Source organism: Ursus arctos, unplaced genomic scaffold (assembly GCF_023065955.2).
Source record: "Ursus arctos isolate Adak ecotype North America unplaced genomic scaffold, UrsArc2.0 scaffold_9, whole genome shotgun sequence".
In the NCBI taxonomy this organism is placed as follows: Eukaryota; Metazoa; Chordata; class Mammalia; order Carnivora; family Ursidae; genus Ursus; species Ursus arctos.
Window position 1 is genome coordinate 17,432,890 of NW_026623111.1, and position 25,547 is coordinate 17,458,436.

The 25,547-nt window shown below is 39.8% G+C and overlaps 1 protein-coding gene across 4 annotated transcripts in view; it reads left to right on the top strand.

The window, feature by feature from the left end:
• Nucleotides 1-25,547, top strand: part of LOC113266744 (cytosolic beta-glucosidase) — a 647,115-nt gene that overhangs the window by 100,352 nt on the left and 521,216 nt on the right. The window contains exon 5 of one of the 4 annotated variants that reach the window (XM_026514522.4): nucleotides 6,475-7,373. The exons of the other annotated variants lie outside the window; for them this stretch is intronic. Within the exon in view, the coding sequence (XP_026370307.1) occupies nucleotides 6,475-6,677 (203 nt within the window). The 3' untranslated portion in view covers nucleotides 6,678-7,373. Of the gene's footprint in view, nucleotides 1-6,474; nucleotides 7,374-25,547 lie in introns of those variants that run through there. 4 annotated transcript variants of the gene reach the window in all.

Below are 25,547 nucleotides of genomic sequence, written 5' to 3' on the forward strand. Positions count from 1 at the left end.
GTTCTGGGATCGAGCCCCACATTGGGTTTCCTGCTCAGCGGGAAGCCTGCTTCTCCCTCTCCCACTCCCCTGGCTTGTGTTCCCTCTCTTCGCTGCCTCTCTCTCTCTGTCAAATAAATAAATAAGATCTTAAAACAACAACAACAACAACCAAAAAAACACATAGTGACATGGATATTTTATAGTCTGTCTGATAGTTCTAATAACTGAGCTCTTTGTGGGTTTGTTTCTGTTGTGTGTTGATTTTGCTGATTTTCTAATTGCCATTGTTTTCCCATGTCTTTCTGGTTATATTTATGTGCTGATGAGTACACTTAAAAATGTTTGTGATGATAGTCGAAGGTTTCGAATATAGGTATCTCCTTTCAGAAAGTATGTGAATGTGCATCTTCCAGGCACTTGGGTGATCCCACTGTGGGATCACCTCTATCCAAGATCCAGACGTTTTCCGAACCCAGATGACTTGGGACTTTCCAGTGACTGCTTTACTTCTGGCTCACCCTTCCCCTGAGGGAGTAGTCTTTGGGGATCTTAGTTTTCTCTGTGTGGGGTCTCAGATTTCCTGCTGTGTATCTCTGGGCTTTGACACTTAACCTCACCCCAGGAAATAGGAAAAGAATCTGATTTCCTAAGATTGGAGAACTCCATGAGGTGGAAGTAGCTGCCATGCCCATCAATCTTCATTTCTTCGTTCTGCTTTGGCCTGGTAATTCCCCATGAAATTGTCAGCTTTCCATTGTTTTGAAGATTTGCTTTTAAAATTCTATGCAGCATGCTTACTTGTTTTCATTAGGAGGGCTTGCTCAAATAATGTCATCTGCCATTACCAGGACACGGATATCTAGATGCTTCTGTTTTTTCTTCTCACTCCTTCCTGGGGCTTTCTCTCTGTCATTTTTCTTCTGTGAGGCTGCTGCCTTTAGTACTGTCTGGAACCTTTCCACTGGTTCTCACCACGGCAGCTTCAGTCTGTGGATGAGTCGTTTGTTTCTTAGCTGAACAGTTGTGCTACATTCATGGATGTCTTATACAGTCCTAGGTAATCTTGAAAACAAAGGCTATCTCTGTTTATAAGCTGTTGGGAAATAAATCCCACTAAAGCTGAGTGCCCAATTTTTAGCCTTGTGTAATGTGACAAACACAGGCATAATCACGGCACTTCATAAACGAGTAATTTGAGAAGATTCTGCACAGTATCATGAAATAATGAGCTTCTAAAATAGGTGTGTGTGTGTGCATGTGTGTGTGTACTAAAGAATGGGGTGTTGTCCAAGTAACGGTTTGGCCTTTGCCCTCAGCTTTTGGGGAGGAAATCTGTGTCATACATGACAGAACGTTCTTTTTGAGGGTGGGGGCTAGTAACATCAGGAAGACCAACAATATGACTGAAGGTGGGGTTTTGGGTAACATGGTATCACTTGACCTGGAGTCTGAGTTTATCCACATGGACAACCAATTAATTAATCATGCCAGTGTAATGAAGTCACAGTAAAAACTCTGGACACTGAAGCTCAGGTGAGCTTCTCTGCTTGGCAGTGCTCTGTGCATATTGTCACATGTCCACAGGACCAGAACTCCTAGGGGAGGGAATGATGGAAGCTTCATGTTTGGAGCCCCTCCATCTCTGACCTAGTATCTTTTCCTTTGGCTGATGTTAACTTGTATCCCTTGCCATAATAAGCCACAACTGTGAGTATAGCAGGTTTCAGAGAGTTCTATGAGTTCTTCTAGCAAATTACTGAAACTGAGGGTGGTTTGGGGAACCCCTTGAACTTGTAGTTTTGTCAGAAATGGGGGTGGTCTGATGAAAGACGATTCCCTCAACCTTCTCAGTTTGGCTAAAACTGGGCACTCTCTGTGTGTGCGTGTATGTGTGTGTGCACACTCATGTGTTTAGTACAACACTGGCACAGGGATCTTCTAATTAGAACAGCCTGACTAAGACTTTAATATATTAGCAAGTCTTAGACATTTTTCTCCTTGCATCTTTATATGCAACCTGCTGTGAGGGCTTTTCCACTGGCCTTTGAGTCCAAACCAAACTCTGGTTCTGTATGTTTGCCATTTTTATCCCAGTATGTTGTGTACCCATCCATAGTCCCTGTCAGTCTATGTTTACTTTGCTTGCAACTCTGGTTCAAGAAAGAAAGTGAACTCACAGAAGTGATTTTTCCCTACTCAGATCTGGGACCTCATAAATCACGCTGACAAGAAATAGGATGATGGTCTCTTTCTGTTCTTGAGGAGATTGGAAGAGGAGAGGCTCTAGCATGGTTTTGTCATTTTTCCCTGTGGTAGCAGGATGAGAAGGATTCCAGCAGGCCAGCTCCTCAGCCCTAGCCACGCAATTCTCTATTTGAATGTTTCTGCAGTGAAAATGCAGAGACACCCACCAGGGTCACTGGGCCAGTTTAGTACCTGCCGCTGAACTCCTGGCAGTTAACAATGGACTCGTCAGCGTTTCCCTTTTGTTCCCTTGCAAGCAGGAGAGGCATCGTTTTTATCCCCTGGTTGAGCATGTGAATCAATGCTTTGTGCATGTTCCATGGGACTGTGCATGTTTGCAGAAGCTGTCTGGCTTTCTCCCCGGCAGGCTTTCATGTTGGGCAGTAGTTCTGCAAACGAGAAAAAAAGCTAAGCAGATTCTCACAGGTCCCTAGACTGGATTCTAAGGCAGTCAAAGGAGATGGTTGTTTTCTGGCCTGGTACTTGGTTTTGGTTATTTTAATTCTTAAATATATGACATGTAGAACTTAAATTAGTTATAAAATTATTTTTAGAAAAATTAGTATTTTGCAGTTGTGGTTGACAGGGGAAGAGACACAGATGGCAATGTGGACAAGTAGAAGGAGGAGTATATATACGTGTTTTAATTCCTTCAAAACTTGATGTGCTTGAATGTTACATATTTCCTTTTCCAACCATACTTTATTTAAAAAGAGCCAGTCTACCTTGGCTTAATTCCTGTCTCGAGGCCATTCATAAGGCACTCTCTATGAATACTCTCTTCAGTAGTTTGCATCCATGCACAAAGGTCGAGGGATTAGGCATCAGTTAACTGCTCAGGAACCTTTTGTCTATGGAGTATCCATAGTCAAAAAAAAAAAAAAAAAATTCCAAGGTGATTCAGAATGTACACATGTGTTGTAGTTTATGGCTATAGTTCCTCTAAGAGACCCCAAAAATACAGACTTACAAAGAAAAAGGTAGAGTGGATCTTGCTTTGCTAATGCTAAAAGAGTCATTTTGGTTGAAACCTAATATTGTTAAAATTTGGTGTAACATATGAATGTTCATTTTCACCCAACTTATTTAGGAATATGTCTATCTTGTAAAGGAAACGTGCCTTTTAATTTAATTTCTCCATTGGGAAATAGATATCAGTGCATCCCATATATAGAATTTATTTATTCTGGTTTTCAAAGAAATGTTCAGTGCAACAATTCATGCAACACCAGAGTTTTGTTTTGTTTTGTTTTTGCCAAACTTGAAATATTAAATTAAAATGCTAATTACTAAATATTAATACTCAACATTTATTAAAATTATTAAAATACTAAAAAATGAGTTAAATTCCCTGACTAACATGATAGAAATCAGTGTAAAACTACTTAGAAAATTCTCCACATTTTGACATCTTACTGTGGGCGTCCATGGATGGGCTTTGGGGTGTCCACAAAGGAAATCATATAGAATATTGTATATGTGCATATGTGTATTTGGTGGAAAGATGGCCCATTGCTTTGGCTCTTAGAGGGTTTAAACACCACTCTGAGTTTAGATATTGGGCAGAGGGGATGCCATAACATTTTTGTGCCTACTCAGTCTACATACAACCAGAGCTGTGTGTTGATCCTTTTCACTTTAGGGTCCTATTTCTGGAATTAGAATACATGTCTCAGTTTGGTCACAGGGACACAAGGTAATAGCTGGGGCTGCCTCAGCCCTATTATTATCACCTCTTCCAACTTACAGGTGGACTTTCTGGATTATCTGGAGGTTGCACTTAGAAGCTGAACAGTGTCTTTTCTTTTCTTTTTTTAAAAGAATATTTTATTATTTATTTATTAAAATTTATTTTATTTAAATTCAGTTACTTAACATACAGTGTATTATTAATTTCAAAGGTAGAGTTCAGTGTTTCATCAGTTGCATATAGCACCCAGTGCTCATTACATCACGTGCCCTCCTTAATGCCCATCACCCAGTTACCCCAGCTGCCACCCACTCCCCCTCCAGCAACCCTCATTGTGTTTCCTATAGTTAAGAGTCTTTTATGGTTTGTCTCCCTCTCTGCTTTTGTCTTATTTTATTTTTCCCTCCCTTCCCCTATGGTCCTCTGTTTTGTTTCTTAAATTCCACATATGAGTGAAATCATATGATAATTAATTGTCTTACTCTGACTTATTTCTCTTAGCACAATACCCTCTAGTTTCGTCCACGTCATTGCAAATGATAAGATTTCATTTTTTGGTGGCTGAGTAATATTCCATTACATACACACACACACACACACACACACACACACACACACCCCACCTCTTCTTTATCTTTTCACCTGTCGATGGACATCTGGGCTCTTTCTATAATTTGGCTGTTGTGGACATTGCTGCTATGAACACTGGGGTGCATGTGCCCCTTCTTTTCACTACATCTGTATCTTTGGGGTAAATACCTAGTAGCAATTTCTGGGTCATAGGGTAGCTCTATTTTTTACTTTTCAAGGAACCTCCATGCTGTTTTCCGGAGTGGCAGCACCAGCTTGCATTTCCACCAGCAGTGTAAGAGGGTTCCCCTTTCTCTGCATCCTGGTCAACGTTTGTTGTTTCCTGACTTGTTAATTTTATCCGTTCTGACTGGTGTAAGGTGGTATCTCATTGTGGTTTTGATTTGTATTTCCCTGATGCTGAGTGACACTGAGCATTTTTCTATGTGTCTGTTGGCCATTTTTATGTCTTCTTTGGAGAAATGTCTATTCCTGTCTTCTGCCCATTTCTTGCTGGATTATTTGTTTTTTGGGTGTTGAGTTGGATAAGTTCTTTGTAAATCTTGGATACTAGCTCTTTATCTGATAAGACATTTATGAATATCTTTCTGTAGGTGGTCTTCTGGATTTGTGGGCTGTTTCCTTTGCTGTTCAAAAGCCTTTTATCCTGATGAAGTCCCCATAGTTCCTTTTTGCTTTTGTTTCCCTTGCCTTTGGAGACGTGTTTGGCAAGAATTTGCTGTGGCCGAGGTCATAGAGTTTGCCGCCTATGTTCTCCTCTAAGATTTTGATGGATTCCTGTCTCACACTTAGGTCTTTCATCTATTTTGAGTTTCTTTTCTCGTATGGTGTAAGAAAATGGTTTGGTTTCATTCTTCTGCATATGTCTAATTTTTCCAGCACCATTTGTTGAAGAGACTGTCTTTTCTCCATTGGATATTCTTTCCTGTTTTGTTGAAGATTAGCTGACCATAGAGTTGAGGGTCCGTTTCTGGGTTCTCTGTTATGTTCCATTGATCTATGTGTCTGTTTTTGTGCTAGTACCATACTGTCTTGATGATTACAGCTTTGTAATAGCGCTTGAAATCCAGAATTGTGATGCCACCAGCTTTGGTTTTCCTTTTCAACATTCCTCTGGCTATTTGGGGCCTTTCCATACAAATTTTAGGATTATTTGTTCCAGCTCTGCAAAAAAGTTGATGGGTTTTTGATAGGAGTTGCATTGAATATATAGATTGCTCTAGGTAACGTAGACATTTTAACAATATTTGTTCTTCCAATCCATGAGCATGGAATGTTTTTCCATTTCTTTGTGTCTTCCTCAATTTCTTTCATAAGTGTTCTGTAGTTTTCAGAGTACAGATCATTTACCTCTTTGGTGAGTTTATCCCTAGGTATCTTATGGTTTTTGGTGCAATTGTAAATGGGATAGATTCCTTAATTTTTCTTTCTTCTGTCTCATTGTTAGTGTATAGAAATGCAACTGATTTGTGCATTGATTTTATATCCTGCGACTTTGCTGAATTCCTGTATGAGATCTAGCAATTTTTGGGTGGAGTCTTTTGGGTTTTCCACATAGAGTATCACATCATCTGCAGAGAGTGAGAGCTGAGCAGTGTCTTTAATGAATAAATATAATTCTAGGGACTAAGGTGAAACTGTGTATGTGTTTCTTTGTGTCTGAAAAGTAGTAGATATTGAAAAAGATATTTATTGAGTAAATGAATGGATGAATAAAACATACATCAAAATGAATGAATAACCAAAGAATTAGAATGATATGTAATTTAACTTCTTGAATGGAAGCCCTACTTGGTTGAAAGAGAATTGGAAAAGAGCATTGAAAGGTTTTTTCTGCGATCCTCTGCAAGAGAAAGATACCCACACTAATTGTCAGCAATTGTGTATGTTCACAAGAAAACTTCCCAGAGATGATAATTTTCCTCCTTTTTTTTCTTTTATTTTCTCTCATTTTTTTTTAAAATTAGCTATCCAGCTTGATAAAGTCAATTGCAAAATATATTGTCTGTGGTCTCTTCTGGATAATTTTGAGTGGATCCAAGGGTACAACAGCCGGTTTGGTCTCTTCCACGTTGATTTTGAGGATCCTGCTAGACCTCGAGTGCCTTACACATCGGCTAAGGAATATGCCAAGCTCATCCAAAACAATGGACTAGAGGACCATCCATAAAAGATGGCTGGCCCACATCTCCTGGAGAAGAGGCCTCTGGTTTTGGAAAAGAAGTCTGCTTTGGTTATCCTTTAGACAATCTCAAATTGCTTTTGTAATCATCTCCTACCAGCTGATCCGTGATTATGAAGTCTGAATATGGAATGCCTGGGGATGTATTTAATGATGGCCTTTACTCTATTTGCATTTGGATCAATGAGGCTTAAAAAAAAAACAGAGTAGAAAACCTCTGAAATTGATTTTTATATTAAGAAATCAGATAGACTTAAAAACTTCAATTTAAATCCTTAGGATTTTTCTAGAAAAAAATAATGCAAAATTTGTAAAGATAGTATGCTCATGATTTGCAGCTCCAACAGCAGGACCATTTAGTATAAGAATATTTGTTTATGAGCCTAGTTTTTCTGGTTATGTCAGCTATTATTTGCTTTGTAGATCCATTTTCATGTGGTCCAAAATTTTTCTACTGTTTAATCTAGTATAAAAAATCAAAATTAAAGTTAGGCACAATTTATAGTTATGTGTTCTATTCAACAAAGGAATTAATTGATGACATACTTAATAAAATGGATTTATTGATGTATTTGGCACATATTTTCTTTATGCATGAACAAGTATATCTTTCTCTTGCCTGATGAATTATTTTTGAAAAATAATAAATTAATAAAACAAATTAGACTGTGAATGGAAGAAAAAGTATTTGAGTTGATGTTTAGCGGAAACAGAATTCCTACTCTAGGGTGACACCAAATGAAAGGCAAAATAATAAGCAGGACATGGCCTCTACTTTTGGGTATTTTTTTAAAGTTGAAGATCTGTAAGAACATTGATGACACCCAGGAAATATATACATGGATTGAATGACTTACATGAGTATAAGACGTCTATACACGTCTGAGATGTATATTGTATAGGGTTGGATTGGAGTTGGACAGTCTACTGAGCTTCATCAGTTGGGATCAGTAGTAGATGTAGGGCTTTCTCTGGACATAATGTGTCCACACCAGCAAATCTTTCACATATATCGAATTTGGACCCTCACCTCCATATTTGAGCAGTATTTACTCAACATTCATTTGTGTATCATGCTTGAAGCTAAGAGGTAAGTATTATCACCCCCATTTTGTGGACTGAGAAACTGAGGATGCACTGATGTGAATTTTCCTCAAGTCATGTTGTTGGTACTTGTTTCCCGAACCCAGAACTTCTTTGGCATCAGCTCGGTGCTCTGTCCATCACACTGTAGGTCCAGGTGCCATAGAAGTCTTTTCTCCTTCTTCTGAATTAAGGAAAAACAACAACAACATAGGTGTGGCGTTGCCTTATGCAGGAGGAAGTGGGAAAGTGTTTTTCTGTGTTCTCATTCTGTTTCCCTGAGGAAACTTTTGCCATTCCCATACTTTGCCATTCCCATAAGGCCTTTGGCCCTGAGCAGACGCTATGTCGTTTTTAAAAAACACTGTGGTCAATTTCTAGATCGTTTTCATGTTCATAATCAGGGAATTATTTACAGCAAAGAACACTGTCTTGGTAACTTTGGACAGAGTGAGAAAGAAATGGTCGTAGTAGTTCAATAAACGTAGATGCACTGGGGAAAATTATATTAAGATTAAAATGGTTACATAGGAAATTCTATTACATCTTTGCCACTGTTTTGTTATTTTTATTGTTCAATGAGACATTATCTCACAATTTGTGTTCATTTAAAAAGCACATTTCCAAATCTTATTTCATTCCTCTCCTATCCAGCCTGTCTTTTTCATTTTTACCATGTATCTTATTTACAATTTATGTGCCCTCCTTATATTATCTTGCAAGACAACTGAGTTTTCCTTTTAATTAGGATGTTGTTTTGAATATTATTTATCCTACAGGGCATATTTACAAGTTTTACAACAATACAAATGAGCACTGTATTTTCGTTACCAAAACCAGAAAATTAATATTCGCGCTGTAAATAAAATGATCTGTCACATTTGGTCTACCAGGTGAAATAAGTACCGTCGCTGCAGCATGCCTGGGATTCCTCACAGAGCAGTGGCTTTCTGCAGCTCTCTGCTGGGTTTCAAGGGCCAGAAACGATCCAACCAAGGGTGCTTCCTCAATTCATCCTGCAAATTAGAATCGTGATGAGTTTAGGTGAAGAAAAAAATCTCCACCACCCAAAATCTAACAGCTCCTGTAGTATTTTAATTAATGTTATTTGTAATTGCTTGTATTAGCATTTGAAAACAGGATTGATTGGCTTTTGCCTGTCAAGGAAACAGAACTCGGATTCTTTAAATGGAAAAACAGGAGTTGTTAATTATACTTAAAAATCCATAGATACTGTACTCAGATGTCTTGAAGGTCATCTGAGGCTTGTAAAGTACATGTTTTATGTCTGTTTTATCTGAGGAGAACTTGGATATCACAATGATGGATTGGATCTACTTGTATTTCTTTCTCTCTACCTTCCTTCCTTGCTTTATTTTTATTTATTTATTTATTTATTTATTTTTATTTTTATTTTAAGAGAATGTGAACACATGTTTATAACATCCTGGGCATCACTTCTAGAGAATTGTGGGATTTTTTTGAGGGGGGGGGTAGTTTTTATTTTAGGGTAAGTTATTTCTGAATTGCTAAGAACATAAAGAAAATAACAGAAGCCCATTTTCATTTTGATATGTAGGGCTTTAGTTTTATAACTCCTGTGAACACCAGCACGAAATGTCCACCTAAGCCCTTTATTGAATGAGAAGGTACGAGTTCTCATTAAGAAACCCGTAAACTAAGAAGCTGGCAACCTTGGTATTTGGCAGTGGCCTGCCAGTCAGTCTTTTGTGCTCTGGGAATTTGTGTTCGGCCGTAGCTTTTAATTATTTTTATGAACGAGGGAATAATGAATACATTTGTAATATATTGAAAAAATTCCCCAACACTGGCTGACCAAAAAGTAGATTTATATGATAATCCTTAAACACCAATTCTATTGCTCAGTGCTAGGCAGAGAGAAAATAGAATACTGAGCTTCATTACTGAGAGAGCAGAATAAATCAAAGCTGATGGAATTAATACTGTTTAATTACTAGCAATACACCTTACCTGGAGAACACATATTCATCACTGATGACAATATTTTAGGCTCTAGTTGTCCTGGGAGGGATATAGTACTTAGCACAAAGCATGATGAGCCTTAAAGAATGAAATTAGAAGAAAATTTGACATAGAGACACTTTATGGTGGCCTTCATGAAGTGAGAATACACCTTATTAATTGTGGCAGCAGTGAGATGGGGAGATGTTGTAGAAGCACTGGGTTAGGGTCCCGGGGAAGAGTAGTCCCTAATGGTGAGAGTTAATGAGTGCTTCTTGTAGAGAGTAAATGTCCCCTTGTCCTAGGTTTTCCCAGCGTCTGTCAGTGTCACCTGACATATGCTTGGCTTGTGTGACCTTGCCGAAGAGGCTACTGTGGTAACTGTTATGAGGCAAATGTAGAGTAATCATTAAGAATGTGGGCTCTGGAGGCAGTTCACCAGGATTTAAATCCTGGCTCTGACATTTACTAGCCAAGCCACTTACTGAACTTCCCTGTGCCTCAGTTTTTCTATCTGTAACATGGGCTTCTTGTAAGTTGCGAGACGTAAGTAACCTGATAGATATAACATGCTTAGACAGTTCCCAGACCATGGTTAGGCTACAGTTACTGTGGGCCATCGTTTTTCACTCTCTGATTTGTTCACATGGATCCTCCAGCAATTTGTCAATTACAGTTTAGGATCTCTTACTTTGGTTCTACCTCCACGTTCTGCAGACGTTTCTGCTCTGGTCAGCTGGGAGTCACTGTCACTCCGATTTTCTCTCTCTCCAGTTGTTGGGGCAGTGGTTTTCCTTGTGACCTCAATTCGCTGACTGATCTAAGAAGAATGGCTAATTTTCAGTTTGTTCAACTTCTTTCTTGTTAGGAGAGGAGCAATAACATCCAAACTCCTTACATTTTGGTCCAGAAACAGAAAATGGCCATTATTTTGTAATCATTAGAATTGAAGGTTTCCAGCAGCCCAATCAGAACATATTTATTAAACTAAACTGTGCAATAGGTTGTGGAGATGAGAAACTACTCACAAGACAGAACTTCTCCAAAGAAGTTCACAGTCTGGTTGGGGAACTAAAACAGAGACATGAGATGATAACAGATGATGCCAGGTGAATTTTCTGGATAGTAGGAGTAGGGTGACCTCTCTGCTAGATGGGGGTGGGCAAATATGGCTTCCTGGACAAGGGAAGTAATATAATATTAAAAACAGGGGCACCTGGCTGGCTCAGTTGGAAGAGCATGCAGCTCTTGAACTCAGGGTCCTGAGTTCGAGCCTCATGTTGGGTATAGAGATGACTTAAAAATAAATTTTTAAAATGTTAAAAATATTAAAAACAGTATGATAATGTAAATAATGTAAGTTAAAATATGGAGGTGGAAGGCGTGAAGCCTTGGGCGTGGGAGACATTGCCTAGGCCAGTTCACCTTAGGAAAGGGAGTGGGAAGATTGGATGTGGACAGTCTGATGTTCTTGGTCTTGGTTTTCTCTTGGAACAAGTTGAAGATTTCTGAACAGGATGGTGAAGATTTAAAAGCAATATGTTGAAAGATGGCAAAGAAACTAGAATTAGGAACCAGTTAGAACGCTGCTTTTAGCAGAATATAGTTGATGTGTTAAGGGCTCTATTTAAGGTAGGAAGTGCATATATGAAAAGTTAATATATAATTATAATTAATGTATGAAAAGTACACAGGATCTTAAATGCAACATGGTCTCTTGGATCAGATCCTGGAACAGAAAAAGAGATTAGTGGAAAAACTGGGAAATCACATAAAGTCTTTAGTTTAATTAATGGTGCTTTGCCAGTGTTAACTCCTTAGGTTTGGTGAATAAATACAGCATGGTCAAGTAAGATGGATGTTAACATTAGGGGAAGCTGTGTGAAGAATGTATGAACTGCTGTGTACTCTTTTTGCAACTCTTTTGAGTTTAGAACAAATCTAAAATTGTTCCTCCCAAAAGTCTGAAAAAATGTACATGGAAGAGTTAATATATTCAGGGAGTGTATTAGATATAAGCATATATTATAACCTACATATACCAAGATAAAAGACAGCTGTCTTTTATAACCACTGTTGTAGCCACTGTTAATGTCTTGATATGTCCTTTTCTCTCTCTCTTGGGGTTGTGCTATTATGGTTAATTTTTTCTTCTTTATAATTTACTCTTAAGTTTTCATTAGTTAGCTTCTGTTTTCTTCTATTATTAGAAAATATTTTTTTTCCTAAAGATTTTATTTATTTATTTGACAGAGAGCAAAAGTGAGAGAGATCACAGAGGGAGAGGAAGAAGCAGACTTGCCACTGAGTGGAGAGCCTGATGTGGGGCTCGATCCCAGGACTCTGAGATCATGACCTGAACTGAAGGTAGATGCTTAACCTACTGAGCCACCCAGGTGCCCCTTACTAGAAAATACTTTTAAAAACAAACTTCAGTGGTCAAGATAATTCATGGCATAATGGAGTCATAGAGGTAGATAAGTCATGATGGCTCTGTAAGGGAACAATGATACCGTTGATGAAAATTGGCAAGCATACACATTCCTCTGTCTAGGTGATACTTTAAACTCATCGTGGCAATACATATTGCTTAAGTACTTGTTACAGTTTTGAGATATTTAAAAATTAACTGCTACATCTTGTCTGTAATCACCAATATATTCTATCCCTGCTGCACATAATGTTTTTGTTTGTTTGCTCTCCTAGATGGTGAACAACTTAAGGTCTGATTTATCTTAATATTTCCAGTACCTTGCATGACACCTGGCAATTCTACACAATTTATAAATGCATACTAACTCATTGATGCAGTGGATGTTAGGTGGTCAAATTCTTATTTGCAGTGGAAGCCTAAGATATGGATTGACTCATTTAATCCTTACAAGAGCCTTATGAGGTAAATTCTACAGTTACTATCCCTGTTTTATAGATGAGTAAGCTGAGGGAAAGCGAAAAGTAAGTAACTTGTCTAAGCCATAGAGCTAGTAAACAGTGGAGCCAGCATTGCAACTCATGTATCTGTTTCCAAACATCAAAAAGCTACTTCATATTCTTTCCAGATACAGTTGTGGCAGAATCAGGCCTGGCTCCCTGGTTATTTTCAGTAGGCCCTCCTGACACATAATTTAACCACATTGTAACATTTCGGTGTAAGATAGGTGTCTCGGGGCACCTGGGTGGCTCAGTTGTTAAGCGTCTGCCTTCGGCTTAGGGCGTGATCCCAGCGTTCTGGGATCGAGCCCCCCATCAGGCTTCTCCCTGGGAGCCTGCTTCTTCCTCTCCCACTCCCCCTGCTTGTGTTCCCTCTCTTGCTGGCTGTCTCTCTCTCTGTCAAATAAATAAATAAAATCTTAAAAAAAAAAAAATCTACTGTGTCTCTAAAACTTCAGCTGATTTCCCATACCTCACAGCGACTCATTTCACAAAGTTGTAGGGTGTAGTATCTTTTTTTCCTAAGACTAGCATTGTCCATACCAAACATTTTCTTTGCTTCTGCACTCATCCAGGCCATGTTTTTTGAATCCTGCCTTCTAAGAAACTGGTTACTCTTCCCAGCAATGGCTCTTATCAAAATAAAATTACTCCCATGATAAAGGTGCTACATTTACAAACAAAATCACAATGAGGTATCACCTTATTTACATCTGTCAGAATGGCTAAAATAAAAAAAGAGAAGAAATAAGCGTTGGCGAGATACAGAGAAAAGGGAACCCTTATGCACTGCCGCTGGTGGGAATATAAACTGGTATAACTCCTGGGAAAAATAATATGGATGTTCCTCAAAAAAATAAAAATAGAAACATCATATTGATGGGGTTTTAGAATATAGGTGAGGGTCAGTGGGGTGAGATCCACAGCCAATGACAAAGAAAGAATTCTTGAGATGTCTTTGGTGCAAACTGGTGGTTTACTAAAGCACGGGAACAGGAAGAGCTGCTGCACCGGGATCTTGAGGAGTGGTGATTATATATACTCGGGAGTTGGGGGAAGTAAGTAAAAGGGAGGTTTCAAAAGAACTTTCATATGCTAAAGAGGACTGACCTACAAGATACCTACAAGATACCAGAGGTCTTGCCATTGTCAAGTTAAGGTGGTTTTTACCTCTAGCGAGGTATTAACATTAAGACAGTTGGGAGATTCCTGAGGAATGTCACACAGGTCCCACCCAGGAGTGGGGGCTAGGGGGAGGTTTATACTTTGTCCTCAGCTTGCCTTTTGCTCCCTCATCAATATGATCCAGTAATTCCACTAGTGGGTATTTACCCAAAGAAAGCAAAAACCTGTGGAGTTATTCTTAGAAAATGTGTTGTAAGCCCTAAGGGGTGACCCTGAAAGTAGCTGAAACATCAGCAGTGTTCCTGGTCTCAGGCTATTGAAAGCAATAGCCTGGAACAAACAGGATCCAGTGATCTCCTGGGGCAGGGCATAGGTTAAGAGCTGTAAGAGAACATAACCCTTGGTCCCCCTTCCTGCACCTGTCGATTGCTAGCACAAACACCCCTCTCCTTCCTTATCCCATGACTGCCTCCCTGCGTACTGGTGCTTAGGGGAGGGTGCAGGCCTGCTTTACAGCTTCAAGATACTTGCCATCCCTTTGTTTGATACATCGGTTCTTGCTTTTCTGATAAAAAAATAAATAAAATAAAAGCTATATGCAGAATCTGCTGCTGCTCTCTCTCACAGAGGGAGTCCTGCATGTCTGCTCAGATTGGTGTCTGAGAACTTTATTTCAGTACGAGACAACAAAACCCCAATTCAAAAAGATACATGCATCACTATGTTTATTGTAGAATTATTTACAATAGCTAGAATATGGAAGCAACCCAAGTGTCCACTGATAGATGAAGGATAAAGAAGGTGTGATATACATGTACATTGGAATATTACTCAGCCATAAAAAAGTGACATCCTGCCATTTGTGATGACATGGATGGACAGTATGCCAAGTGAAGTCAGTAAGTCAGAGAAAGACAAATACCATACGATTTTACTTGTATGTGGAATCTAAAAAACAAAACAAATGAACACCAAAAAAACAGAAACAGAATCATAAATACAGAGAACAGCCTGGTGGTTATCAGAAGGGATGGAATTAGAGGGGATGGGCAAATAACCAAAGGGGATTAAGAGGTACAAACTTACAGTTGTAGAATAAATAAGTCACAGGGATGAAAACTACAACATTGGGAATATAATCAATGATACTGTAAAAACGTCGTGTGGCGACAGATGGTAACTACATTCATTATGGTGAGCATAGCATGTTGTATAGAATTGTTGACTTTGTTGTACACCTAAAGCTAATATAACATTGTGTGTCCACTATACTACAACTTAAAAAGGGGGGGGGGGAGGAAGGGCCTCATTTTTGGTCAGCAATGGAGCAGATATGGTGGTTAAGCCCATAGATAGAGATAGATAACCCAGGGCTTGATTGGAGCTCTAGCATTTATGGACTGCATGACCTCAAGCAACTCACTCATACCTCTGATTTTTGTTTCCCTCATCTGTGAAGTGAGGATTAAAATAAAACTAGCTCCAGGACACCTGGGTGGTACAGGCGGTTAAGCGTCTGACTCGGTTTTAGCTCAGGTCATGATCTCAGGGTGGTGGGATCGAGCCCCACGTCAGGATCCTTGCTCAGCAGGGAGTCTGCTTGGGATTCTCTCTCTCCCTCTCCCTCTGTCACCCCCCACTGTGCGCTCTTTCTCTCTCTTTCAAAAATAAATAAATCTTTAAAAAAAGTAAAAAAATAAAACTAGCTCCTTTATAGGGCTGCAGTGAGAATTAAGTGAGATGATATAGGAAAGATAACTTAGAGCCTTCTCCACTAAGTGGTAATTACAATGTCTTATAAGTGGTAGCTATTATTTTCTGTTAATAGCAATGTGAAGACTCTAAATCAGGGAAATAATTTCAGGAAAAGTACTCTTGCTACATGCCTATCCTCCTTCCTTATTTCTTCCATCTGTACTAAAGCAGTGATTCAGTGAAGAGCATCCACTGGTGGCTTCAAGAAAGCAGCTCATCCTTCTCGCAGTGCAGGATTATTCTTCCCTGGGCTACAGTTCATTCCAGTGCTCAATTCTCCCCTCCCTTTCCTAGGCCCACCCTGCACAGGGGATAGAGGGCTGCCTTCTAGGAGAGTGACTGGCTTCCCAACACTGCTGCCTGCCGACTGACGATTTGGGAACTGTCCTGTAGCCAAATGTAAATCTGTCATGTGTGCCACGTGCCCTTCGTGCTCTCCACGTCATACAGAACTGAAAACATTTTACTCACCACTTACATCACAACAAGGAACTGGCGGAGCGTTCACACCATGTTTTCCATCCTCCCATAAATCTCTCTCTCTCTTTTCCTTCCTGTAAATGACAGTACATGGTTCTTATTACCTTAATAGAATGTGAATTGATTTGCGTGAGAGATGGAACTAGCCAAAGGATTTGGCTGAGAATAAATTTTTTTCTCTTCTCTGTTTCATTTTTCTTACAGTAGAATGCACCCCTGAAAACCTTCCAGATTTTCTACCTTCTGATCATACTGTCTATTATAATTCCACCCGATGGCAAACTTCTCCTTATTGACTCTAAATTACATTTAATCCTGTTAGGATCACTTTTTATTGAAAGGCATGTGTTGTGATGGCATTGACGGGAGTCCAGAAGCCAAGATGCCCAGCCAGAGGAAAATAAACTCGTGGCGCTTTTGAATGGTTGTCATTTTCATGCTGGGCCCAGCTGTGTAGCCTCTTGAAGGATGTAGAGGATTGGGGTGTTCGGTGCAGATAATGGTGGGCTCCCGGGTGGTGTGGAGAGCTCTCCACACAAGAAAATAATCTTTTGAGCCCAGTGGACTAAGAACCAAAGGCCATTTTGAGCTAAGACAGTATAATTCTATTAGTGAAAAGCCCTTTCAGGGGGAAATTGCCTGTGCTAAAATGTATGCACAAATTAAAATAACAGGGCTAAGGGGGAAAATATCTCTATAAAAGGCTTTATGACTCTAGTGGATAATAATATCCTTGTCACATTAGGATCTGGGGACCTAAAGATATAGAAGCTTTTTACACAGCATATGGGCCTTCTTTACTCAACTTTAGCCTGTGCAATAAATCCGCTCTTGGGTGCTTATTTGATGAATTTGAATGCTGTGCCAAAGCATACTTTTGTTCTCATCAGGAAAAAGTAGAAAGTAGGGTCTGCATATCATTGCTGTGTGTTGACACCTTATAAGATTGCTGTCATCTAAAAGCCCCATTTTGGCTAAATGTATTGCATGTGTAAGTTCTCTGTAATTTGCATGGGATTTTGTGGCGACAAGTACTGTTAATATTGCTGTTTTGATATGGCGTGTAAAATTTATTTAAATGCGTAACATGGTTTAGAATAGATTCATTAGAAAGGGGTGAATTGGGAAAAAAAAAAAGCTGTCAGCACAAATGCTGTTCATTTTCCAGGGTGACAGAAATCAAAAGTCCCAAGGACTGCAACTGTTGAATAGCTAACTTCATGTATCACAGCGCTATCTGTAGGGTGCGCCCTCCTCATCCATTGGACAGCGGCTGCAAATTTAAAGCTTATGCTACATTTCCCTAATTCCATGACAAAGATATGAGCAATGGGCTGTCACATATTTGAAAATTGTGCGGTGTAAGTAAATAAAGACACAGTTCATAATTCTATAAAAGGGTGATGGCAACATTTATTGTAGAATTAAGCGGTAATGAAACAGATGATTCTTTGAGCTCTAGCAATGGACCAGGGAGTTTAGTACCAGGGCCTCTCTCTCTTAAAGTACCACAAAATTAAGTTAGTAACCAGCTGCATTTATCGTCTCCTGCCTTTCTGTCCTGTCTCCCTTCCGTCACTTTGACTTATCTATCTCATTCTCTTCCTCTTGCTCCACCTGTCCTCTCAGTCACCCTCCTGTTCTTTCATCGGACCTTTCCTAAGAACTTGTCTTGGCTCAGGCAGTGTGCCAGCACTGGGACCACACTGGGACTAAGACAGACGTGGCTGATCCTCACAAAACGTACAGTTTATGTAGAAATGGGGCCGGCTTACCCGGCAGGAAGACCCCTGTGCTTAGGGCACCAGCAAAGGAGGAGTCGCCCCCCCCCCCTTTTAAAAAAAGTATGCTCAGTCTATGCTATTTGGAGGAAAGTACTGAAGCAGTCATCATGGGCAATATCAAAACCTGTTGGACACCTTCAACTTATTTGAAAGTTTTGATTTTTGTCCTAATTTCAAAATCCATATAGTGTCGGAGGAGACACCATTATCTTGTCAGAGCTTAGGGCCTCTAAAAGTCTTAATAGAGAACATGTGGGGAACGAGTAATTAGACAGTGACATTGAACAAGTAATTAGAAGTGTGATGAGCACTGTAAAGGAGAACTACAGAGCGCTAGTGGAGCATATGAGGGGGTGCCTCACTCACCTCCTTTCTTTTTTCTCGATGAAATCCACGACCTGCACATTTTCAACTAGTGGAATAAAGCCGTTGAAAGACGAGGTGTTTACAGTGTGCCTGGAGTGGGTGAGTGGTGGGGAGAAGGAGTCACTGCTTCTGGCTACCCATGAATTGAATAAAAACACTGTTCTGGGCAGACTGAGAAGGACCTGAAGACCCTTGAGAAAGGGCTTTCATAGAATAAAGATTTTTTTTTTTTTTACAACAGATTTAAATAGTTGGACTTCAAGAAATGAAAACCATTTCCTTTATCTCCAGATGATAGGGATAGGGGAAGAAAAGCTGCAAGACAAGGCCATAGCGCCCGCACGATATGGATGAGCTTTAAACATTCTGCTTCCTCATGGCTTTGAAGTCTTCTGGAAGCTTTTGGAAAGACAACTGATAGAAGGTCTATTTCTGGGATGACTTTATGATACCCTAAGTAGGAACTGTATGCCAGTGTTTCTCAAACATCAGTGGTATCAGTATCACCCGGAGAGTTTGTAAAAATGGATTGCTGGGCCCCATCCGAGAGTTGCTGACTCAGCAGGTCTGGGGGAGGCACCTGAGAATTTGCATGTCTCACGCATTACCAGATGCTGCTGCTGCTGCCCCAAACTTTGAGAGCCCCTGGTGTATGCCAGTGAGTCAACTAACCTTAGTGGTGGGGAGATGGAAACAGTATTGGCCTAAGAATCAGAAATCCTAAACATTCCCAGCACCACTGTTTAAATGCCTTGATCATCTTTTTTTTTTTTTTTTTAAGAGGCAAAGAGTAAGGGACCAAGCAAACGGGAAGTGGGGAGGGGCCGAGGGAGTGGGAGAGAGATAGAATCCCAAGCAGGCTCCATGCCTCAATCTCATGACTCTGAGATCATGACCTGAGCTGAAATCAAGAGTCTGATGCTTGGGCACCTGGGTGGTGTCTACCTTCAGCTCAGGTCATGATCTGGCAGTCCTGGGATCAAGCCCCACATCAGGCTCCCTGCTCGGTGGGGAGCCTGCTTCTCCCTCTCCCTCTGCTATTTCCCCCTCTCCCTCTGCTGCTTCCTTTGCTTGTGCTCTCTTGCTTGCTCTCTCTGTCAAATAAATAAATAAAATCTTAAATTAAAAAAAAAGAGGGAGAGAGTCTGATGCTTAACCAGCTGAGCCACCCAGGCACCCCAATGCCTTGATCATCTTAATCTTATCATTAAATGTCTCCAAATCTCTTCCCTCATTGTAGAATGAATGTATAATAAAGTTGTTACAAGGACCAACTTGTACATCTGAAAGCATTTTGTAAACTGAGGAAAGAACTTCTGAGATTTAAAATTTTTGCTTAATTCACATCATGATCATATCCCTCTATCTAGCATGTCTGACAGAGGTCCAAAGATTGGGTAAGGTGTCCTGGAGGCTGAGAAGAGCAAATCTCTAACCTCCAACAACCATGGTTACTGGAAGAATGCAGTGCAGTTTAGCAGTATGCTGCAAATCAGACATTATAGAAATGTGGGTGTGACCAATTCTGTGGTGTTTCCAGAAGGTCCTGTCTTCATTACAGTTGGCAACCTGTCAGTTTTTTGGGAATCAGAGTTGCCTGTATTCTCAGTCAGATTCAGTTCTGGGTGAATGAATGAAGCCTGTCTACCAAGACTCGTTTGGCCCCCTTCAAGAGTGGTAGAGCGCAGCAGCCCCTGGCCGAGAGCTTATGCTAAGGATATAATAGGAGAACATGTTTGTGACCCTGCGGGCTTTAGCGTAAACATCAGAGCCCAGCGGCTGGGAACGCCCAGCTTACACAGCAGTTGGGAACGCCCAGTGGGAACGCCCAGCTCGCTCAGGGTGGAACGCTGCCCTCAAGATAACAAGCAGCGGGGAAGCCTGGTCTGCTACGGGGTAGGAACGCTGCCCCAACCGAAACTTGATTGTTCTTGACAATAGCCCGCGGGGGTCCATAGAAACATGTTTAAGAATAGGCCTCACTTGCTGAACATTACATCTTCTACTCCTGTGACCTTCCCTGTGATGTACTCCTATTCACTAGGATGTGATATGGATCATCCCCTTGATTGTCTTTGGTTGTTTATTGCCAATAAATACGCGAGGTTGCGAGGTTGCTGCTGTTCCGGGCGATCGCACTCTTGGCGGTGGCACGCCTGACGGTCGTCCCTTGCACCCACGCTCTCTTTCACAAGCTAACCTGTCTATGCCTCCTCCTTCTCCCGAATCAACGTCGTGGCTCTACAGACGGTGTCGCGGTAGTAGAGTGCTAAGAAGGAATGGTAAAATTTGAGTAGTTAATGTTGTAAAAACAAAAACAAAAATAAAAATTAAGCAAGAAGCTATTGTGGGTGTGTGAGGCCACTCATTCCTGTTAGCTGAAGAATCTCAGGGGTCATTTTTATTTTCTGGCATATTTACCCATTGTACAGTTCCTTTTATTCAAATTTATTAAGGCTTTAAAAAAATCAGACCTTATATGAGAACCTTTTGGTCCCCATCAGTGAGAAACAAGGTTCCATATTTTATTGACTGTTCCTAAGGTGCTTTATCCCTAGTCTCAGCTGAGCCCTGCCAGTGCTGAGCTGTTCCAAGAGAAATAGACAATTCCGAGCCCTGGTGGAAATTTGAACATCGATGTGTCCTCGAAGCATATCTGTGAGATGTACTGGGAGCACAGCAAAATTGAGAATCCCCTCTATGGGGTATCCAGAAATCCTTTATTTGGCCATTAAACTGTTCATAGAACTTATCACTTTCATGTGGTGACAGAAAATCATTGAGAAAGGTCCCTCCTGTCCAGCAATGACAAAGAAAACATCCCTGAGTATCAGTTGTCCTGGTGGTGGTTGTTCTGAGCCCTGGGTACATGCCAAGTGGCTTTCCAGGTAGCCCCCAAGGTTTGACTTGAAGTATGGTTTTCCCTCCAGCTTCAGAGGTACATGTTTACTTGTGTTTTAATAATTACGGCTGGAAGATTTCCCGCAGGAGACTGAATTGTTATTCTGTAGCATTTCTAAGGGAGAGTAATGACAAGGGAAGAAAACATGAGAAAGAGTCCAGGACTGAAGGACTAGCAGGAGATCACTGAGGGCAGTCCTTCTCTCTCAGAAGAGCAAACACCAGTAGCTGAAGATCCAAGTCCAAGTTAATCCGTAGACTCCAGAGGCAGACAGACGGGGTCAAAGTCCCTGCTCCACCACTCTCTAGTTCTCTGACCTTTAGATGCAGAACCTCCGTCTCTTCCTTTAAAAAATTAGCTTAAAAACATTTCCTTCCTCACAGACATCTGGCAAAGATTACATGGAGGAATGTCTGTTAATTCCAACTAGGTTGTATGTTTCTTTGGGAAAGGGAGGAAAGTCTTTATCCACTTATTTAAAAATCTTGTATTGAGCAACTACTGTGTACTGGACACAGGAGGTATTTTCCTCCAGGATGTTATCCTATCCCACTGTGATTAGCTTCACGCTGAGCATGCATTTAACGCTTCAGTATGCTTGCTGTATTAATTGAATGAAATTTTCCCATTTTGCTTTAAAAAAAGTGGTATGGGGTGGCTCAACTCCTTATTCACCTCTCAGACCATCCTTAAAATATTCACAACCTTTAATTTGGACACCCTATTATTAAAAAGATGGAATGGTACAATTTCTTCCTAGATCTTCCATGCCATAGTATTTCCTGGGGACATTCTTGATTAAAACTTGACACAAGGAAAGTTTTATTTTATACAGGATGAAATATATGCAAAGGACCATGACTATGTTACTATCATAGTTTGTATTTTTGAAGTTTGGATCTAATTTTTGATTTAGGCATTTTGCCCCCAATGAAATATTATATGTTATAATGTAGCAGCTAATAAGATCTGATACAGTGACTTTAAATTGAATTTCATTAAAAAAATAAGAGCATAAAATGTCTTCCTAATAGTCTTAATTAGGGAAAATGGAAGATCATAGTATTTCTATATTAATGCACTAACTTAGATAATTGGGGTAATATGAAATGCATAGTGACAAAAATAGGAAGTTCGGAGGGTAAGGGAAAAATAACCCACTACTTTCCAGTTTCTAGTATTTTTGTTTTTGGACCAAGGAAGCTCACCAAATGTCAGGCCTCGTGTCTTAAAGTAATTATTCTTTTTCATGTGTACAAGTTAGTATTGTCCTACTGCAGGCCTTGTTTTGTAGTGACTACTTCCCTGGGAAAGGCATTGTTCTGAATCTTGCTGCTTCATAACGACTGCCACTTGTCCTCCTGATTAGGGCATTGTATGAAAACAGTGCATTCATTGCAGCGTCCTCCCTAATCTCTCTCCTTTCATCCAGAGCCTCCCAGTTTCTCAGAGAGCTCTGCCTTTGCATTTTTAATCGAATGCTCCTAAAAGTTGATATTCATGTATTCTGCTTGCCTGAAAGCTCTGTCCATGCTTCACTATGAAGGTCTTATCTGTCTCTTTTATATTTCAGTCTGGTTGGGGAGTGAAATTAGGCTCAGTTCTCTAATTGGAAGCCACATGGGGCATCCGCATGATGATAACTATACCCGGAACTCAATAGCTACCCAGCACTCTGAAACAGAAGGTCGCCATTTTGTAAAACCATAGAAAATGCTACTGGGCATTTTACAGAATTGTCAATCAGGATAGAATGGACACTAATTGCTTCTCCCACAGCTGTTAACATTCCTCTTTGGTGGCCAAGCAACCCTTAAGACAGGAACAAACTCTGTCAGACATCTGAAAATTTTCTACAGACCTAAGTATAGGTTTCCAAGGTGACATCTGTGATGAGTTGTCCACTGATTAACAAGAATGAAGAACTAACACTTCTGAACAATAAAATATTTTAGACAGAAAAATCTGATTCTATTGAAAGTATATAGTAATCATACAAATAAAATTTTATGTTTACAACTTTGGGGAGTGTTTGTGTCGATCTTATATGTTGTTCTATCACAGTGATCTTCGTAGTAGATGTGGGCACATCAGGGGATGGACAAACCAATCTACTAGTGTCCATACCCATAAAAAGTTATTAAAACTTACCTCTATATTTATTTTTACCTATTTTTTTAAAGAATGTAAGCTTTTCTAGTAATTAAAAATTTGGGAAAGAGAGGGTCATGTTTATAATTGGAGTACATGTTTATAATTCATAAGAAATATATATATATTATATGTATATATACATATATACACACATATAATATATTAATATATTATACATGTATTCATAAGTAAATATCCATATATTAGGACTGGACTAGATACTCTAAAAATTTTTACTAATGGTAATGTGTGTTAGTTATTTCTTGCTAGGCAATAATTATCCCAAAACATGACATCTTAAAACAGCAAACGTTTATTATCTTGAAGTGTTTATGGATCAGGAATCTGGGTGTAATTTAGCCGTCTGCCTCTAGCTCAAGGTCTCCCATGAACTTGAAATAAAGCTGTTGGCTGGTGATGGGTAGTAAGGAGGGCACGTATTGTATGGTGCACTGGGTGTTATATGCAACTAATGAATCATCAAACTTTACATCAAAAACCAGGGGTGTACTGTATGGTGACTAACATAATATAATAAAAAAACTTAAAAAAAAAAAAAAGCTGTTGGCCAGTGCTGTAGTCATGTTTGAAGGATCAGCTGGGGGAGGATCCATTTCAAGTTCACTTATCTGGTTGTAGGTAGGGCCCAGTTCCTTGCAGACTGTTGGACAGAAAGCCATAGTTCCTCGTTAGCTGTTGACTGGAGGCCTTTTTCCTTTCCTTGCCCTTTTATAGGATCAGAAATATGGCAGTATTTCACAAAGGGCAGCTGGTTTCCCTCAGAGTGGGCGAGTGAGAGAGGGCAAGAGAACAACCAGGTCAGAAGCCAGTCTTTTTATTACTTAATCTTAGAAGAGACATTCCATCACTTTTGCCATATTCTATTCAGCACAAGAGAATAGAAGCAAGTCTGTTGAATGGAATGGAATGGAATGGGATGGAATGGAATGGAATGGAATCTCTTAGAATAGAAGTGAGTTGCTAAATCTAATCCATGCTCAAGGGGAAGAGATTATCCAAGGACTTGAACACAAGGATGCAGGGATCTTTTGGGACTACCTTTGAGGTTGCTTAGCACAGAATGCATGTTCAAAAATTCTGGAGACTATTTGGAGCACAGATTCTGCAAATGCTTTTATAAAGGTCCAGATTGTGAATATTTTAAGCTGGGTGGGCTACATATGATCATTGTTGCATATTCTTCTTTGTTTTTTATTTTTCAGTCTTTAAAAAATTATAAAGACCATTCTTATCTTGAGCACCATGCATGAGTAGGTGATGCACCTTATTTTTCCTGCAGACCATTGCTTGCTGACACCTCTTCTTAGTGGACTATGAGGTGATTTCAGCTCAAATTCCAAAAGATTGCTAGTGGTTTTCCAATGATAGAAACAGTTTGCTTAAAAAAATAGGATGAATCCTTTGGATAAATACCGAGTAGTGCAATTGCTGGGTCATAGGGTAGCTCTATTTTAACTTTTTGAGGAATCTCCATACTGTTTTCCAGAGAGGCTGCACCAGTTTGCATTCCCACCAACAGTGTAAGAGGGTCACCCTTTCTCTGCATCCTTACTAGATATTTGTCCAAAGGATACAAACATAGTGATTCGAAGGGGCACATGCACCCCAGTGTTTATAGCAGCAATGTCCACAATTGCCAAACTATGGAAAGAGCCCAGATGTCCATTGACAGATGAATGGATAAAGAAGATGTGGTATATATACACAATGGAATATCACTCAGCCATCAAAAAGAATGAAATCTTGCCTTTTGCAACGTTGTGAATGGAACTAGAGGATATTACACTAAGCGAAATAAGTCATTCAGAGAAAAACAAATACCATACGATTTCACTCATGTGGAATTTAAGAAACAAAACAGATGAACATGGGGGAAGGGAAGGAAAAATAAAATAAGATGAAAGTTGAGAGGGAGGCAAGTCATAAAAAAACTCAGCTCTAGGAAAAAAACTGAAGGTTGCTGGAGGGGATGTGGGTGGGGGGATGGGGTAACTGGGTGATGGTCATTAAGGAAGGCACTTGAAGTAATGAGCAGTGGGTGTTGTGTGCAACTGATGAGTCACTGAAATCTACCTCTGAAATTAATAATATAGTATATGTTAATTAAATTGAATTTAAATTAAACAATAGGATGAATCACTTCTTCATAGAATTATTCAAGCAGAGTTACAAAGTTCTCTTTTGCTGGATGAAAGGTGGTTAGGATTGAGGGATAAAGCCAGGAAAATGGATCAGTTGAGCCCTTCCCAGGTCAGAACATGGGTTTCACAAGAT